An 18,240-nucleotide genomic window follows, 5' to 3' on the forward strand; every position below is an offset into this window, starting at 1 on the left:
TATTCTGTTGTTTTTGGATGGAATGTCCTATAAATATCAATTAAGTCCATCTTGTTTAATGTCTCATTTAAAGCTTGTGTTTCCTTATTTATTTTCATTTTGGATGATATGTCCATTAGTGAAAGTGGGGTGTTAAAGTCCCTTACTATTATTGTGTTACTGTCAATTTCCCATGTTATGGCTGTTAGCATTTGCCTAATGTAATGGGGTGCTCCTATGTTGGGTGCATAAATATTTACAATTGTTATATTTTCTTCTTGGATTGATCCCTTGATCATTATGTAGCGTCCTTCTTTTTCTCTTGTAACATTCTATATTTTAAAGTCTATTTTGTCTGATATGAGAGTTACTACTCCAGCTTTCTTTTGATTCCCATTTCCATGGAATATCTTTTTCCATCCCCTCAGTTTCACTCTGTATGTGTCCCTAGGTCTGAAGTGGGTGTCTTGTAGACAGCATATTTATGGATCTTGTTTTTGTATCCATTCAGCCAGTCTATGTCTTTTGTTTGGAGCATTTAATCCATTTACATTTAAGGTAATGATCAATATGTATGCTCCTATTACCATTTTCTTAATTGTTTTGGGTTTGTTATTGTAGGTCTTTTCCTTCTCTGGTGTTTCCTGCCTAGAGAAGTTCCTTCAGCATTTGCTGTAAAGCTGGTTTTGTGGTGCTGAATTCTCTTAGTTTTGCTTGTCTGTTAAGGTTTTAATTTCTCTGTTAAATCTGAATGAGGTCCTTGCTGGGTAGAGTAATCTTGGTTGTAGGTTTTTCCCTTTCACCAATTTATATATGTCCTGCCACTTCCTTCTGGCTTGCAGAGTTTATGCTGAAAGATCAGCTGTTAACCTTATGGGGGACCCCTACAATTCGAATGTTGGCACATTTAAAGTTGTCCCAGAGGTCTCTGAGACTGTCCTCAATTCTTTTCATTCTTTTTTCCTTATTCTGCTCTGTGGTAGTTATTTCCACTATTTTATCTTCCAGGTCACTTATTCGTTTTTCTGCCTCAGTTATTCTGATATTGATTCCTTCTAGAGAATTTTTAATTTCATTTATTGTGTTGTTCATCATTGTTTATTTGCTCTTTAGTTCTTCTAGGTCCTTGTTAAATGTTTCTTGTATTTTCTCTATTCTATTTCCAAGATTTTGGATAATCTTTACTATCATTACTCTGAATTCTTTTCCAGGTTAACTGCCTATTTCCTCTTCATTTCTTTGGTCTGGTGCGTTTTTACCTTGTTCCTTCATCTGCTGTGTATTTCTGTGTCTTCTCATTTTGCTTAACTTACTGTGCCTGGGGTCTCCTTTTCGCAGGCTGCAAGTTCGTAGTTCCCCTTTTTTTTTGGTGTCTGCCCAAGTGGTTAAGGTTGCTTCAGTGGGTTGTGTATGCTTCCTGGTGGAGGGGACTAGTGCCTGTGATCAGGAGGATGAGGCTGGATCTTGTCTTTCTGCTGGGCAGGACCGCTTCCAGTGGTGTGTTTTGGGGTGTTTGTGCCCTTTTTATGATTTTAGGCAGCCTCTCTGCTATTGGGTGGGGTTGTGTTCCTGTCTTGCTAGTTGTTTGATATGGGGTGTCCAGCACTGGAGCTTGCTGTTTTTTGAGTGATGATGCATCTTAGCGTTGAGACGGCAGTCCCTGCGAGAGCTTTTGCCGATTGATGTTATGTGGGGCCTGGAGGTCTCTGGTGGTCCAGTGTCCTGAACTCAGCTCTCCTACCTCAGAGGCTCACGCCTGACACCTGGCTAGAGAACCCAGGCCCTTTTGGGAAGTGTGAGGTCTTCTGCCAGCGTTCAGTAGGTGTTCTGTAGGAGTTGTTCCACATGTATTTTTGATGTATTTGTGGGGAGGAAGGTGACCTCCATTTCCTACTCCTCCACCATCTTGAAGGTACTTGCTGTTTTTTTTTTTTTAAGGGAGAATGATACTAGTTAACTTACATATATAATCCTTACTTGCCTAAATCTAAAGTTGGCAAATCTATGTAGGTTCTAAAGTTAGGGGATAATTTTTCCTGGTTGGTAAAATTGAAAAGAGGGTAACCATTAGTATTAGGGACCTGAATGCAGAGTCGTTCAGAACTAGATGTCTGTTTCTACAGCTATAGACTGAGTTGGACTGTGGTCTTGAAAGTCTCTTCATGTTCAAAATTTCTATAACCTTTTGGTCCTAAGTAAGGAATCACTGGAGTTTAATCTGAAAGTTGGTTAGAACCTGCTGGGAAGCCTGTGAGTGACCCTGAGATGCTTCAGCTCATCACATCTCCTATGCTCTCCCTCGGGGGAGTCTAGAAAGCTGTTTGTTTTGGTGGAAGAGAGAATTCCAGGGATGTTCACTGTCAAAGCCCCCATCCAAACCTTGGTCAGAAATTTCCTTGGTTCTACATGATCTACAGCAAAGAAGTTACCTCTACTCCACTCATGTTTTTCTACCTGATAGGAGAGGTTCTACTTTGCAGTTTGAAGAACATAGGTAAATAAAGTCCCAAAGTTTTGCCTATGGTCTTTCTTAGCTACATCAAGGTATATAGCATGGCATAGAGTCATGGGGGAGGGGCAGGTTTCTCATTTCTCAGAGTCTTCGTTTCATCATCTATAGACTGGAGATAATAATGGTGCCTACCTGATGGGGCTTTTGTAAAGATTAAAAGAGATAATGTATGTAAATGAACAGGGCCCTATAGTAAGCACTCACTAAATGTTTCCTTCCACACAGTAGCAGTGTTCCTCTTATCTTTCTTATTTAACTGTAACCTCCCTGAAAGCATGCAAACTTTTAGAGAATAATATCTGTCTTTAACGCATCTGTGATTTTTTTCCCACTGTTCTGCTGACCTTTTATGACCAAAGCCTGGCACACTGCATGGCACATAGGAGAGCTTCAGTAAATTTTTGCCAAATGAGAGAAAAAATGAATTTTGGTCCACCCGATGATTGAGATATTTTAGGACAGGGGTGCCTCTGTTAAAATTAGCTGGCGGAAATGCCCTGGGCAATACTTTTTATTGGTAGCTTTAAAATGTCCCCTGCCCCTTTCACAAGAGGGTGACCCTTTTTAGCTTCCTTTCCAACAGCAGAAGAGAGCCCAGTGGAATTTTCCAGGCTGGAGACTTTAGAGAGCTACTGATATTTTTATAACATATGATGTTAGATACAATTGTACATGTGCCTAGAGACCTTTTAAGGCATGAATTCCAGCATCCAATTTTATTTGGTTTCAGAAACTTAATAAACAAGTAACACAACCCGGTCGTTGTTCTTTAAATAAAAATTAGAGATCTCCAATTAATAGCAGCAAAACAGAAACATCAGCCATGCTTAACAGGGCGGTGGAGTATGTTCTGTCTCACCCAGGAGCCAGGCAACAAGTGGGCATTGTGTTAAGGTTCCAGAGAAGGGACACAGACATGTGACTAGATGACAGCTTATTAAATGTCGCCCAGCAAAGGCCACTCAGAGAGGATGCGTGTCACCAACCACCATTTTCCTTCTCTGCTGTAGCCTCATGCAAACTGCGCATGCCTTGGAAAGTTTGAGTGTGGTTTGCAAAGAGCGTTAAGATTCTCATGCCATAAACAATTCAGCAGTTCAGGAAATGAAGCCAAATAATAATTTTTTTTTTAAGTGTCAATAACCGAAGTAAATCAAACACTGTTGCCTGAGGTTTTAAACACTCTTGGGGACCCCGGCTACATATTTCTCATGCAAGAGAGCATTAATATCCTTAAGGTGGTCATCGTTGTCACCTCTGCTCTGTTCACTTTTCTCCTCCCTCTTTCCTGGGGGTTAAAGGGGAACAGTGTTGCTTCTCTGATCTGATGGGGTTAAAGATGAGGTAAGTGTGAAACTGGGAGTCAGACAGCTCGTACTTACTGCTCGCTTGGAAGTGAAGAGTTTCTCGACATCGCCTTTGGCGACAAGTCATAGTCGCTGTCTGATCTGTAGAGAAAGGACTCTCTGCGCTGGCTGTGCCCAGGAAAGGTGGCATGAAGCACCAGCCCAGAGGAAGAGCTGGCCTGGGGATCCAGCGGGCTCCGACCTGGGGAAGGGCCATTTTCCACATCAAAGCTTGAAGAGAAAGAAGAAAACTGGTCACATGAGAAACATAGAGAAGGGCATCTGACATACATACATGGAGAACCCATGCGTGCCAGGCACTTTACATAGCACTTCACACTTCGTGGAAAGTTTTAAGGCTCCAAACAGCTCTGAGTTGCAGTCATTCTCATTTTATACAAACGGAACAGTCCCACAGAAGTTCAGTCATCAGCAGAGACTGGAGCCAGGATTTGACCCTCGGAGCAAAGTCCCATGGCCTTTCAGCGGCATGAGCAACATTGACAAATTCATAAAATAAACTGTTGATAATAAGCGACTCCAGATACAGCATCTAACACAGCTCTAAGTGCCAGACACTCAACTATCACTTGAATGAGTCTTCTTAGCTGGGAGGCTTCTTCCTGCCATAAATAAATATCACAGTCTCATTAAAGATACAATGTGCACATTTCTGAATGTTTCAGGAACAAAGTGCTATCCTGAAAACATCCACTGGCTGATTAAATGTGAGGCCCAGTCTGACACGTAATATTCATATGCAAGTTTAAGCACAGACAATGACTTAATTAATCTGATAATGCCAAATAGCCCTCCAGGGGTGCAGAGCTTTCTCTCTGGAGGAGGATACAGCCACTGACTCTGGCAGAGGAGTGCCATTGAGATTTCTGGTCAGTCTACCTCACTCTGGAAAGGTACCCTCAAGTCCAGAATTATTTGAACAAGCTCTGATCAATGAACACACAGGTGGGAGCAGTGGACATTTTGGCTGTTGTTTTCTCTCTCCTGGTCCTGGTGTTACTTTAGGCACTGTGTCATTCCCATGCTCTCCAACATCCCCTATGCATTTTTCCTGCATGCACAACCTCCCTTAGCCTCAGATTGACAGTAACCCTCTTGCCTAGTATTTCTCTAGACCACTCACTGCTCTCTGGCTAAAGCTCTGCAGAAAGGTGTTAGGGAAGGTACGGGGCTAAAGATGCTCTCTTTTCCAAGCTGGACCACAGTAGCGGGCTTCCTTTATACTCATTCAGCTGCCATAATTTATTTCTACATTTGTGGTTCTTTTTGTTCATTAGTTCTTATAGCCTTCTCTCTTGGGGTGGATTTTGCGTATATTTTTTTAGTTTATAAATTGCTTTCTGATCTATTATTCTATTTACAACTCTTATCACGACCCTGTGAAGTATGTAGTATGATCTCAGTCTACATTTAAGGAAAATAAGGCTTAGAGAGATTTTAAACACCTGCTCAAAATCACAGGCTAGTAACTGTACAGTAAGAATTGGAAGACCCAAGTCTTCCAATTCAGTCCTCTACAACCTCAGACTTCAGTAATCACAGAACTCCAGAATGGCTCACTGGGTCACTGAGTGCAGTTTCCCTTCAGTCTCTACATTCAAGCGAAACGTGTGTTTGGTATGTAGAGAGTCAGTCGGATTATGAGCAACCTTGGCTGTTATCTTGGATGAAGACAGGGGAGGCAGTAAATTACCCTGAGGCTGTAGATTTCACTGAAACACGAAAAGAAGAAATGAAAGAATTCAGGGTCATAATGCTTCCCCGGAGACCATTCCAAGAAGCTGCTTTTAGCCAACCCACAAACTTGGGTGTCTGATAAGAAGCAGCAAGTGAGAATCTCCAGTTAAGAGAACAAGGAAGAGCCATAACAATCCAATGTATGTATTTGGGCTTTCACGGTACTGCAAATGGATTTTCACGGCAGGCTCACAGTCTGGGATGGGACTGTGTTTCAGAGACTGCAGGCAAGCAGGCAGGTGGGCAATCACTCACACATTTCAGCCTGTTTGCCAGCCTGCCTGGAGGTAGAGCTATGTTGTAAGGCAAATACGTTGCAGCAAGTGAAAATATAACGTAAGCTGACTTGCACACTTTCCTTGGGTGAGATCTATACTAGTTGTTGAGCAAAATAAAGAGCTCCTTTGTGGATAAGGACTCCTTTGTGCCACCCAGAGCCTGTAGAACTAGGACTTGGTGCTGGCTCTGAACTCTTCTTAAGGACAGAGAGGGAAGGCTCTTAAAAGGTAAAGATGGGCCTACATAAAGCTTAAGAGTGGACATAAATAAGCTTTGAAATTTCATGAGTAATCATATTGTAATTCATTTGGTATCTATCTGTACAGCCTTAATGGGTATTAAAACATTGAAATACTTTTTTTTTTGATGTGGATCATTTTTAAAGTCTTTATTGAATTTGTTACAATATTGCTTCTGTTTTATGTTTTGGTTTTTTAACCCCGAGGCATGTGGGATCTTAGCTCACCCCGAGGCATGTGGGATCTTAGCTCTCCAACCAGGGATTGAACCTGCACTCCCTGCACTGGAAGGCAAAGTCTTAACCACTGGACAGCCAGGGAAGTCCCTGAAATACTTTTGTAACAGTTGGCAGACAGCCACTGCCCCAGACTGTCCAGGATCTGCTGATGACTGGAACAGCAGGGGTCTCTAGCTTCAGCACGGTGGCCTGTGTCCTTTTAACTGGTCAGTGCCCATGTGGTACCAGTCATTAAATATTATGAATGTCACAGCTGTGTATATCTGTGCTAAAACCTTAGAAGAGGTGCCAAGTGGGTATGCCTACCAAACTCTCAGAACTTTTTCCATTGAGGGTTTCCACGAGGGCTTACTCTGCCCTCTTTCCTGCTTCAGGCATTCCTAGTGGGCAGAAAGTAAGTCCACAAGTATTACCCTTTAAGTAGATGTCACAAAGCATCTGCCCCCAGTGTTAGCAGGAGGACCAGGAGGTTTGGTCCTGCCAGGTAAGCAGGGACTAGGCCCAGACACTAAAACTCCCTCCATGCTGCTTTCCTTCGTTTTCTTCTTTTTCTTTTTTCTTTCTTCTTTACCCTGCCTAAACTCATAGAAGAGCTTGCGGGAATTCAGAAAAAGCCAAGGAAGAATTCTCTGGGGCAAAGAAGCAGTTTCAGGGAGACAAATGGCCTTTCATATTCCCTGGGGCACAGTTTCAAAGCAACCAACACAGATGTACAACTTAGGAACAAACGTGAATCACCAACCAGACACCAGCTCCAGTCACAGCAAAATTAGTGGGCAGACATCACAATACGTCCCACAGATCCAGGGTGGAAAGAAGGGTGTGGGTAAAGGGGAGACGGAGGGCGGACTTAACAAGCAAAAGGAACATGCTGCATAAACTGAAATACAATTAGGGAAAAAACAGAATCTGAAATATCAGAAGCGAACATACAAATGGGGTCATTATTTATTTAGAGTAATTTTTAGCCCTGCCTTAATCAGGACTCATATTTCACCTTTAGGCTTCTTTATATTAAAAAATACTATTATAAAAGTAAAGAAGAATGTTATATAAAATATAAACAATAGAGAAAAAATATTAGCAGGTTAGTCTTTTCTTTCTGAGTGTTAATATTTTTCCTGCAGGCTTGAATCATGATTTTTTTTCGCGTAGTGCGCAGTTTTCAGAATGGTCATTTTCCATGCCCATGGAACTTAATGGTTCATCCAGAAGTTGTGCTGAACTTCCTCAGGCATTTTCCCTATTGTGGGTAACGGAATTTCTAATTTTAAATAACATTGTAATTGATACCTTTGAGCTTACAGTTACTTCAATATTCGGATGGCGTCACTGAGAAGTTTTCAGATAGACTGAGGGGATGTCATGCACAAGTTTCTGAATAGTTGACGGGACCTGCCCAGAGCCAGCATATGGACTGAAACTGTATTGAAAGTGGCCTTTTTTCTAGGATCAGAGACACTCCCGCCACCCCCAAGTCCTGCTCTCTGACGTCCAGGATTCTGTATGCTGCTGTCCCCCGTGATTCTGCCTGTCTCGGCAGATCGCCCTGGACTGAGTCAACTGCTTGTTGTCCAAGACCTAATATTTTAACACCTTTCTCCTGCTTTGATTCTAGAGGTCTCAGCTTCTCGAGGTAGCGGTGGTAGTGGGTGATGCTGTGTGTGAGGGGTGGTGCTCCCTGTAACTGGAATGCCCTTCTCCCCACTGTCTCCAATCAATCACGACTTCAAATTCAGCTCATGCCACCTTCTCCAGTAAATATTTTCTAACATTGCAGCTACCAGTTTGATTTAGATATGTACTCCGCTTCTGTGTTCTCCTAGACTCCTTTACAGCAGTACTTGATCACAGTACTTGTAATCTCTATTTAATTTTCCATTTATTTAATTATCCACTTATTTAGCTGCTCCCCGATAGATTCTTATCTCCTCAAGAGAAGGGACCCAATATTACTCACTTTTGTATCCCAGGCATCTGGATCGGAGCCTTGTAAATAGTACGTCTATCAAAAAATGTCAGCTGAACCAATGAAAGTCAATTTACTATGAAATGTTTCTCCTGTCCCTTGCCTTTTCCTGCCTCCTTACCCTCATCTCAATTTCCACTGGCAGGGGTTTCTGCTGTTTCCTTCAAATGAGTCTATACAGATGGGGCATTAACTTATTTGATAAGCTTTGTGAGACAATGATCTAAAAATAAAAATAAATAAAAAGCACAGCTGTGTTCTCTCTGAACAAAACAAACTTATATAGAAAAATCACTGGCATAGATGTTTGAGATGGTGATATCTTTACACAAACTCCCATGATGGGAAAAGCCCTCCTATACCAGCTTCTGTCTGCCATCTTCTCGTCTCTTTCTTTTCAATAAAAGCAGGAACATTCTCTGCCCCACTTTCTCTCCTGGTGGACTCCATTGCCTAGGAATCCATGCAAAGCCAGCCCTGCACTTGTGCTAAGAGGGAGCCAGCAGGCGGCAGAAGACATCTACAGCTTCCCCAGCCTGCACTGCCCAGCCTCCAGCTGGAGCAGGTAGGGCCGCTTGCCAGTCTCGGAGGGAGAAATGGGACTGAAGCCTTATTCATAAGCCTGGGAGGAAAAATCAGGGATAAAGAACAGAATCACAAGGTGTATATGAAACCTTTTAGTAAACGAAGAGAAGCTCTATTTCCAAGAATTCAAGCTAAGCCAGGTGGATTACCTGCACATACCCCAATTTATGTAACAAAAAGTCATGAAGCAACATCCTAGGAATCACTCATTTCTGAATCAGAGGAGACTTTTCTTTGACAACTCATTCCTTCTCTAGGTAATACATTGTCGAATTCTCACAACTCTGGGCTGATTCTCTTCCCCCCATTTCAAAAGGAGAAAACAGAAGCCTCCAAAATGTGAAACTTCATTTGAAAAATTCTCAAGTGTGACCTCTTTTAATTTCATCCTGCAATCTGTGCCCAGGGTCCTCTCCTCCATGGCCTCACAGACTCTTTTTGATCCCAGAACCTACCACGCTGGATTGTATGTCTCTGTTTACATTATCTCTCTCACTCCAGTAGACTGTGACCTTGAAGCAGGGACTAAGCCTTATTCATTTTGTATTCCCAGGGCCCAGAACTGAGTTTCACACCAGAAGGCATCCAACAAATATTTATTGAATGAATGTGAGGATCTCACCAGTTTATATCTCTTATCTGACAAAAAGCCATTTTTATTTGGATTAAAACCTCTGGCAGCTAAAGATCTCAGAGGAGTCCCCAAATGGAGTCAATAGGGTCCTCTTTCTCCATCCTCCCTGCAGTATGCCAGGAACTCCATCCCATGAGTTTTGGAGAACTTTTTTGTCTATCACAAGGTGTATGTTTGGGTGTGGAGTGTGTGTGTATGTGTGTGTTTTTGGGCGGTGGTATATTTGTGAAAAAATGCTGTGTTTCTTTAAAGTTCTGTTGGAAAATATTTCCCTCAATTATACTCAGAAACTAACATCTTCAAATGCTTGCTTACCACTTTGATAAAAATAACCATTCACTTATATATTTACATTGGCCATCACCTCAATGTGCAACCTGGTCCTTGTAGATGAGGAAGCTGCACACGGGCATGCATTTTTACCCACAATGACAGTGACCCACCTCTGTATAATTAATGGCTGCAGGCTGAAGCCAGTCCTAATTTCATTTTTTTTTTTTTTTTGTGGTATGCGGGCCTCCCTCTGCTGTGGCCTCTCCCGTTGCGGGGCACAGGCTCCGGACGCGCAGGCTCAGCGGCCACAGCTCACGGGCCCAGCCGCTCCGCGGCATGTGGGATCCTCCCAGACCGGGGCGCGAACCCGGTTCCCCTGCATCGGCAGGCGGACGCGCAACCGCTGCGCCACCAGGGAAGCCCTAGTCCTAATTTCTAATGAAGAACTTAACTGTGCAAAAATCATAGTCAGCATGATGTAGGGCCCATGTCCCAGCTGAAAGCAGGCAGACCTCCTCTGGCCACAGTTATGGCAGAATAACCCAGTTTTGCCCTAAGAATCCAGTTCCAAAGTCTTGACTTCCCTCCTGTAGAAAAGGAAGGAGAACTATGATGTTCAGCTCATCTGAATTCCAGAAGCATCTTCCCACTGCTTTCCTTTTTTCTAGGGGCTTTGAAAATTACAGCCACTGCAATAATCCAAAAATGCTTTCTCCACAGAGAAGTTTAACCAGAGGGAGCAGAGTAATCCCAAAGAGCCCTGGGATTCTGGAGCCCTGGCTTCCAGCTCCAGCTCTGTGAAGAAATAACTGACACGAAACAGGGACTCCCCATATTCTGGCCCCCAAGCCTTGGTCTTTCCCCACTGAAATGAATGAAAAAATGAATCAGTAGAAGACCTTTGAGATGCCTCTGAGATTAAACATGTTACAGAGATTTTAGAAATAGAAGATCAGTTCTCAAGTGTGGTTCAATGTGGTTTTACATTGTTAATGGTAACTCATTCACTGAACAAATATTTATTAGCATCCATTATGAAACAAGGCACTGTTCTAGGCCTGAGAATTCAGCAATGTATAAGACAGACAAGGTCCTTGTGGGGAGAGATGGACAATAAATAAATCAAATGAGATGATTTCAGAAAGTGATAAATGCTATGGAGAAGATAAAGCATAATGGTATGGTAGAAAACGGTTCGGAGAAGAATGTTTCTAGGTTGGGTGGTCAGCAGGCCCACTCTACACAGTCTCATAGACTGTCTATTGCTTTACACCGGGTGCATCACCCATCTTCCTCAGATGCTGTCATTTGAGTTGAGACCTGATAGAGGTAGTAGTAAATTTTGTCATTGGGTTCCTTCCAATCTCTATTTCCATACCTTTTTAAGCCAAAGAACTGTGTCAAATGATATTTGGGTTTGAATGTGGTGCCATTTATTAAGCTAGTGATTTAATTTTCCTCTTCCCTGCCCGCCCCCCTTTCTGAGTTGAGTTAGGTGCTCCATTGTCTCATACAGCTATCTCTGCATTGATATCTATCTATTGGTATATCTCTACCATAACACTTGTCCAGAATAATTGTAAGTAAGTGTTCTAGTTTGCCCCCAAAGGGCTGTGTTCCTCAAAGACACAGAACCTCTTTTTCATATTATTTATCCCATTGCTAAGGGTCATGCCTGTCAGAGGTACTTAGCAAATGTCTGATGAATAAAAAAAAAATGAAGGAATAAATGGTTCAAGACCAGGAACCTTATTCTAGCTCCTCTTTGATGCCCACCACAGACAGCACAGACTTCTCCAACAAAAAGGAGTGTAAGTGGTGTGGAGACATGGAGTCATCTCCTGCCCTCTACTGTGATAACCCCTAAAAGCCAGCTCCATAAAGAAGAACCAGGGGCTTGCTACCAAATACCAAATACCACCTGCAATGAACGGCTGGAATACCTTCCATAGGGCATCAAGCCCAAGAAGAAGGCAAATGATCCTATTTGGCAATGATCATCCTCATCCCTTGATGTTGATGGTGGATGGAAATGCCATGAATATTCCTCTTGATGTTCCTTTAGCTGAGGACTCTATGTTGCAAGTTCTTTTATTTGTTGTTTGAGATCTTTTTTCAGGGTGTTAACATTTCACTAAGGAAATGCATAAACAAATAAGTAATATCAATACCTAATTTTTCTACTGGAATTATAAAATGAGGGTCATTTTAAAAAATCGTTGTTTCAAATGCTTAGGAGCACATTTTAATGATCCTTTAATAACTTCACACTGTGTTTTTCCTATGTTATGTAATTTGATGCACAAGAAAAACAGGACCAAATGTAAACAATCCTACCTCATAATTATAAGAACATTATTATTTCTAACCTGTTTACAAAGTGTTCTGCCCATCTATTTCCAGGTAAAAAATAATTTTCAGAAATAGGAATGTTATAAAGTGTGTGTTTCTCTATGTTTTATAATTATGGCTGAAATTTCATATACCCACTCTCAAATTTTCATCCACTAAAACCTTCTAAGAGCTAGGACAACTCTTAACAGTAAAGGTCACTTCCTATAGGACAGTGATTCCCAGGAAAGGTAGGGGCCTCCCAGATGAGAATAGTTTTGTGTGGGAATGTGTTTTGTATGTGGACTTTATAAAGCGGGGGTGTGGGAGGGTGGAAACTTACTGCAAGGTCGAGAACTTACTACTTTGTGTTACTGCTGCACTAGTTGCACTTTGGATGTACAAATTATCCTACTAGCTCAATATTTTTCAGCCTACTCTCTCCACTTTTCCTAAAAGGTTATCATAAAATATATTCAAATGGTTTCTTAACAAAATAAAAATACTCTCATTTATAAGTTTGGTAGCCCTGCCAATAATAAACTCTACTAATTAAATAAAATACTTATTAAAATATATGGTACCAGCTTCCAGTAGCTCAAAGGCAAGTGAAACTACCTTTGAGAGAAATGAGATCAATCTAGGAAAATCATTTCTTACTCAACGAATGATGGTTTCAAGAAATTGTTGCTTTCTTTTATAAGTTCTCACATACCATCTGGAAATCTGTTCCAGAATTCTGCTTGAAATCTATAGCTAAAATATTGTAGATAAATGGTCATTTAGCATGTTTGTATATACTCCAGTGATGGGGGACATGTTAACCCCATGAGACACTGAATTTCACTTTTGTATTGATTTAATTGTTTAAAACTTGGGCCAGAATTTATTTATTTGAATTTATTTTAATCTTTAGCCCAAACCTCCTCTAGTAACCCCCACCAACCTCCATCCACTTACCCAGTCTCCCTCATTGTGGTAAATGAAGCCGCCATATATTCAGTTGAATCATCCATGATTTTACATCCTTCCTCAACCCCCCTTCTTCTTTTTCAGTTGGCCAGAAAGTCCTTTCCCTCCTACATCAAAACTGTACACTCTATCTCTGCTGCCATCACTGTTTCAGGGCATTAAAATCTCACTTGAACTAGCGTAGCCACCCTATGAACCTCCTTGCTTCCACCACCCCCCTCCATCCTCCAAACCCTTCTCCACATAACAGCAAGAGCAATCTCTTAAAACACACAGCAAATCATGTCATTGCATTTAGCATAAAGTCCCTACATAGTATTGCCCCTGCCACCCCTGCAACCTCATCTTGTGCCACACTCCCCTTTGCTCAGTATGATTTATCTTCAAGGGCTTCCTTTTTGTTTCAGAAACATGCCAAATCCTTTCCCACCTCAGCAGTTTTGTATGTGTGTTTTTTTTCCACTGGTATATTTTCTTTGCTTTGAACAGTTCCTGGCTTATAGAAAGTGCTGAATAAATATTTGTTGAATGAATGAATAAATGCTGCTCTCTGCTTATTATCTTCTCTACTCTTTGTACGGCTGCCTTCTTCTCATTCTTTAAGCCTCGGATTAAGTCACCTCATAAAAATTCCTTCCCCAGCCCATTGTTTAAGCAGGGCCCTTTTGCATCACAGTACTATTACAGCTTTTTGCTACATATATTTTTATATTCATTATTTTTGTAATTGTCTTCCTCTTGCATAAAACGCCAAGCTCCATGAGGATCATTTGTTGTGTTTACCAATGTATTAACTAGCGCCTGGCAATGTGCTTGGCACATATTGCTAGTCCTGGACCAATGTCTATTCAATGGATTAGTGAATAAATAAATGAGTGTGTGAGTATATTAAACACCAAAAATCAACTTACTGATTCATAGCAGATCCAACTTAATTGCTATTTTAAAAGCAACTCTTCTTCATTAGGAGAAGGACTCATTTATTGATTTCCTGTCATTGGCGTAGCACCCACACTAATCCTTAGGAAGCTCAAATTTAAAACATCAGTTGGCATAAAAACTTGTTAGAGGTTTGAAGCATTTTTTGTGATTATTACTCTGGGCTTATTTCAGAAAATGAGACTAGTTTTGAGATCAAATTTCACAAGTCTTTGACCTTTCAGAGAGAGCTTCAAGTAGGTGTTGAGGTCTGCACTGAGGCTGCATTTCCAGTCCTAAGTTTGTGAAATGGCATTACTTAATGTGTCAAGAACTTTGTATTTCAAAAACTTATATTCTCTTGAAAATGAATAGGCTATATACCTCCCTTTTGGTGGAGTCAGGGTGTGGAAGGAGTGGCAGTATGGTTTGCTATTAACTTAAATAATAATCGTAAAATTGGAAATCATTGCCTCAGCCTCTGGTCTACAGAACACTTAATAGTGTTTACATCAGTTAACATCTGGCCTCCAAATGTTATCAGTCTTGAACACTGCACCTGCAGACAGCCTGGTATTTGAGTTTTAAATATGTTCTTTTAGAAAGGAAGGGGGGGGGTGAGAGGAGGAAGATAAGAGAAAGTAGAGGTAGAAAAATGAGGTCACAGAATCTTTTCTCCTTGACTTAGGCAGTAAAGCTAAGAAAAGCGACACATTTTTTTCCTCATAGGTATAGAGCACTCACTGTGAGCTGGGCCACATGTTATGTGCTTGGTGGACATTAACTCATTTCATTGCTATATCACTCTGTGGGAAAGATGTTAACTTGATTCTATGGATGTGAAAACTGAAGTTCAAAGGGTGTAAAAATTTTGCTGAAGATCACTCAGCTACTGGATGGTGGATATTGGATTTAAACCCAGTTTGATTGGAACCATTAACAAATTCAATCAACTCACTCACATCAGTAAATATCTGCTCAGTTTTTCCTCTTGTTACTATCAATAAATCTCCATGATTATATCTGAAGTCAATTCTGCTGTTCTGAACCCTACCCTTTCCCCCTATTCATAGACTATGTTACTTTACTTGCTCATGCATCATCATTTTCCATTTTGTACATCAGCAAGGAAATCCTTTAGGCAGAAGAAAAATGGTACCAGATGGAAATCTGAATCTACACAATGAAATGAAAATTTTTTTGCTTCTTATTAAAATATCTGAAAAATATAACTGACTGAAAAGCAAAAATAATAACAATGTATTGTGATATTTATAACACATGTAGAAGTAAGACATATAACAATAAGTGCACAAAGGCAAAGAAGGGAGAAATGGAAATATATTGTGGAAAAGAAATTATACTATATGTATACTATATGTACTGCTTGAAGGTAGATTGTGGTAAGCTAAAACTTACACTAGAATCCCTAAAGTAATCATTAAATTTTTTTTTTTTTTAATGAAGAGCTATGGGGCTTGCCTGGTGGCGCAGTGGTTGAGAGTCCGCCTGCCAATGCAGGGGACACGGGTTCGTGCCCTGGTCCAGGAAGATCCCACATGCCATGGAGCGGCTAGGCCCGTGAGCCATGGCTGATGAGCCTGCACGTCTGGAGCCTGTGGTCTGCAACGGGAGAGGCCACAACAGTGAGAGGCGCGCGTACCGCAAAAAAAAAAAAAAAAATGAAGAGCTATACCTAAGGAAATAAAATGGAAGCACAAAACACTTAACTACCCAAAACAGAGCAGAAAAAGAGAAAAAAAACATATAATGAAGAGATAGGACAAATAGAAAACAAATAGCAACATAGCAGCTTTAAACCTGACCACCTGAACAGTCTCCTTAAATGTAAATGGTCTAAATACTACAATTAAAAGGCAGACATTTTCAAGATGAATAAAAGAGCATGACCCAACTATATGCTGCCAAGTTAGATAATATTCTAGGTGATAAAACAAGTCTCAATAGGTTTTTAAAAATCCAAGTCATACAAAGTATGTTTTCTGATCAGAGTGAAATTAAATTAGAAATCATAACAGAAAGATCTCTAGTAAAGTTCCATGTATTTGAAACCAAACATTCTAAATAACTCATGAGTTAAAGATAAAATCAAAAGAGAAATAGAAAGTATTTTTAACTGAATCAATATAAAAACATGACATATCAGGATAAGGAGCAAGGAGACTTTCAAGATGGCGGAAGAGTAAGATGTGGAGATCACCTTCCTCCCCACAAATACATCAGAAATACATCTACAGGTGGAACAACTCCTACAGAACACCTACTGAACACTGGCAGAAGACCTCAGACTTCCCAAAAGGCAAGAAACTCCCCACGTACCTGGGTAGGGTAAAAGAAAAAAAAAACAGAGACAAAAGAATAGGGACAGGACCTGCACAACTGGGAGGGAGCTGTAAAGGAGGAAAAGTTTCCACACACTAGGAAGCCCCTTCACTGGTGGAGACGGTGGGTGGCTGGGGGGAAGCTTCAGAGCCATGGAGGAGAGCATAGCAACAGGGGTGCAGAGGGCAAAGAGGAGAGATTTCTGCACAGAGGATCGGTGCCAACCAGAACTCACCAGCCTGAGAGGCTTGTCTGCTCACCCACCAGGGCGGGTGGGGGCTGGGAGCTGAGGCTCTGGCTTCGGAGGTCAGATCCCAGGGAGAGGACTGGGGTTGGCTGTGTGAACACAGCCTGAAGGGGGCTAGTGCACCACAGCTAGCCAGGAGGGAGTCCGGGAAAAAGTCTGGAACTGCCTAAGAGGCAACAGACCATTGTTTTGGGGTGCGCGAGGAGAAGGGATTCAGAGTGCCACCTAAACGAGCTCAAGAGAGGGGAGCGAGCCACAGCTATCAGTGTGGACCCTAGACATGGGCAAGAAATGCTAAGGATGCAGCTGCAGCCATCAAGAAGCCTGTGTGCAAGCACAGGTCACTCTCCACACCTACCCTCCTGGGAGCCTGTGCAGCCCACCACTGCCAGGGTCCCATGATCCAGGGACAACTTCCCCGGGAGAACACACAGCATGCCTCAGGCTGTTGTAACATCGTGCTGGCCTCTGCCGCCGCAGGCTAGCCCAACATTCTGCACCCATCCCCCCACCGGACTGAGTGAGCCAGAGCCCCCTAATCAGATGCTACTTTAAACCTGTCCTGTTTGAGCAATGAAAAGTTGCCCTCAGGTGACCTACACACAGAGGTGGGGCCAAATCCAAAGCTGAACCCCAGGAGCTGTGTGAACAAAGAAGAGAAAGGGAAATCTCTCCCAGCAGCCTCAGGAGCAGCGGATTAAATCTCCACAATCAACTTGATGTACCCTGCATTTCTGGAATACCTGAATAGACAACAAATCATCCCAAAAATGAGGCGGTGGACATTGGTAGCAACGATATATATGTATATTTTTCCTTTTTCTCTTTTTGTGAGAGTGTATGTGTATGCTTCTTTATGTGATTTTATCTGTATAGCTTTGCTTTTACCATTTGATCTAGGATTCTGTCCATCCATTTTTTTTTAAACTATAGTTTATAGTGCTTGTTATCATTGGTGGATCTGTTTTCTCATTTGGTTGCTCTCTTCCTTCATTCTTTTTTTTTCCTTTTTTATTACTTTTTAATTTTTTTATTTTTAATAATTATTTTTTATTTTCTATTTTAATAACTATTTTATTCTTTCTTTCTTTCTTTCTTTCTTTCTTTCTTTCTTTCTTTCTTTCTTTCTTTCTTTCTTTCTTTCTTTCTCTTTCTTTCCTTCCTTCCTTCTTTACTTTCTTTGTCTTTCTTTCTCCCTCTTCTTCTGAGCCGTGTGGCTGACAGGGTCTTAGTGCTCCGTCTGGGTGTCAGGCCTGGGCTCTGAGGTGGGACATCTGAGTTCAGGACATTGGTCCACCAGACACCTCCCAGATCCACGTAATACCAAATGGGGAAAGCTCTCCCAGAGATCCCTGTCTCAATGCTAAGACACAGCTCCACTCAACGACCAGCAAGCTACAGTGCTAGACACCTTATGCCAAACAACTAGCAACAGAGGAACACAACCACACCCATTAGCAGAGAGGCTGCCTGAAATCATAATAAGGTCACAGGTACACCAAAACACATCACCAGATGCAGACCTGCCCAACAGAAAGACAAGAGGCAGCCTCATCCACCAGAACACAGGCACTAGTCCCCTCCACCAGGAAGCATACACAACCCACTGAACCAAC

General features: G+C 41.7%; 1 protein-coding gene across 1 annotated transcript in view; it reads right to left on the bottom strand.

Annotated features, from left to right (window-relative positions):
* Positions 1–18,240, bottom strand: part of PDE4B (phosphodiesterase 4B) — a 489,372-nt gene that overhangs the window by 128,037 nt on the left and 343,095 nt on the right. The window contains exon 3 of the mRNA XM_024119649.3: positions 3,874–4,068. Within this exon, the coding sequence (XP_023975417.1) occupies positions 3,874–4,068 (195 nt within the window). The remainder of the gene's footprint in view (positions 1–3,873; positions 4,069–18,240) is intronic.

This window comes from Physeter macrocephalus, chromosome 4, assembly GCF_002837175.3.
Source record: "Physeter macrocephalus isolate SW-GA chromosome 4, ASM283717v5, whole genome shotgun sequence".
In the NCBI taxonomy this organism is placed as follows: domain Eukaryota; kingdom Metazoa; phylum Chordata; class Mammalia; order Artiodactyla; family Physeteridae; genus Physeter; species Physeter macrocephalus.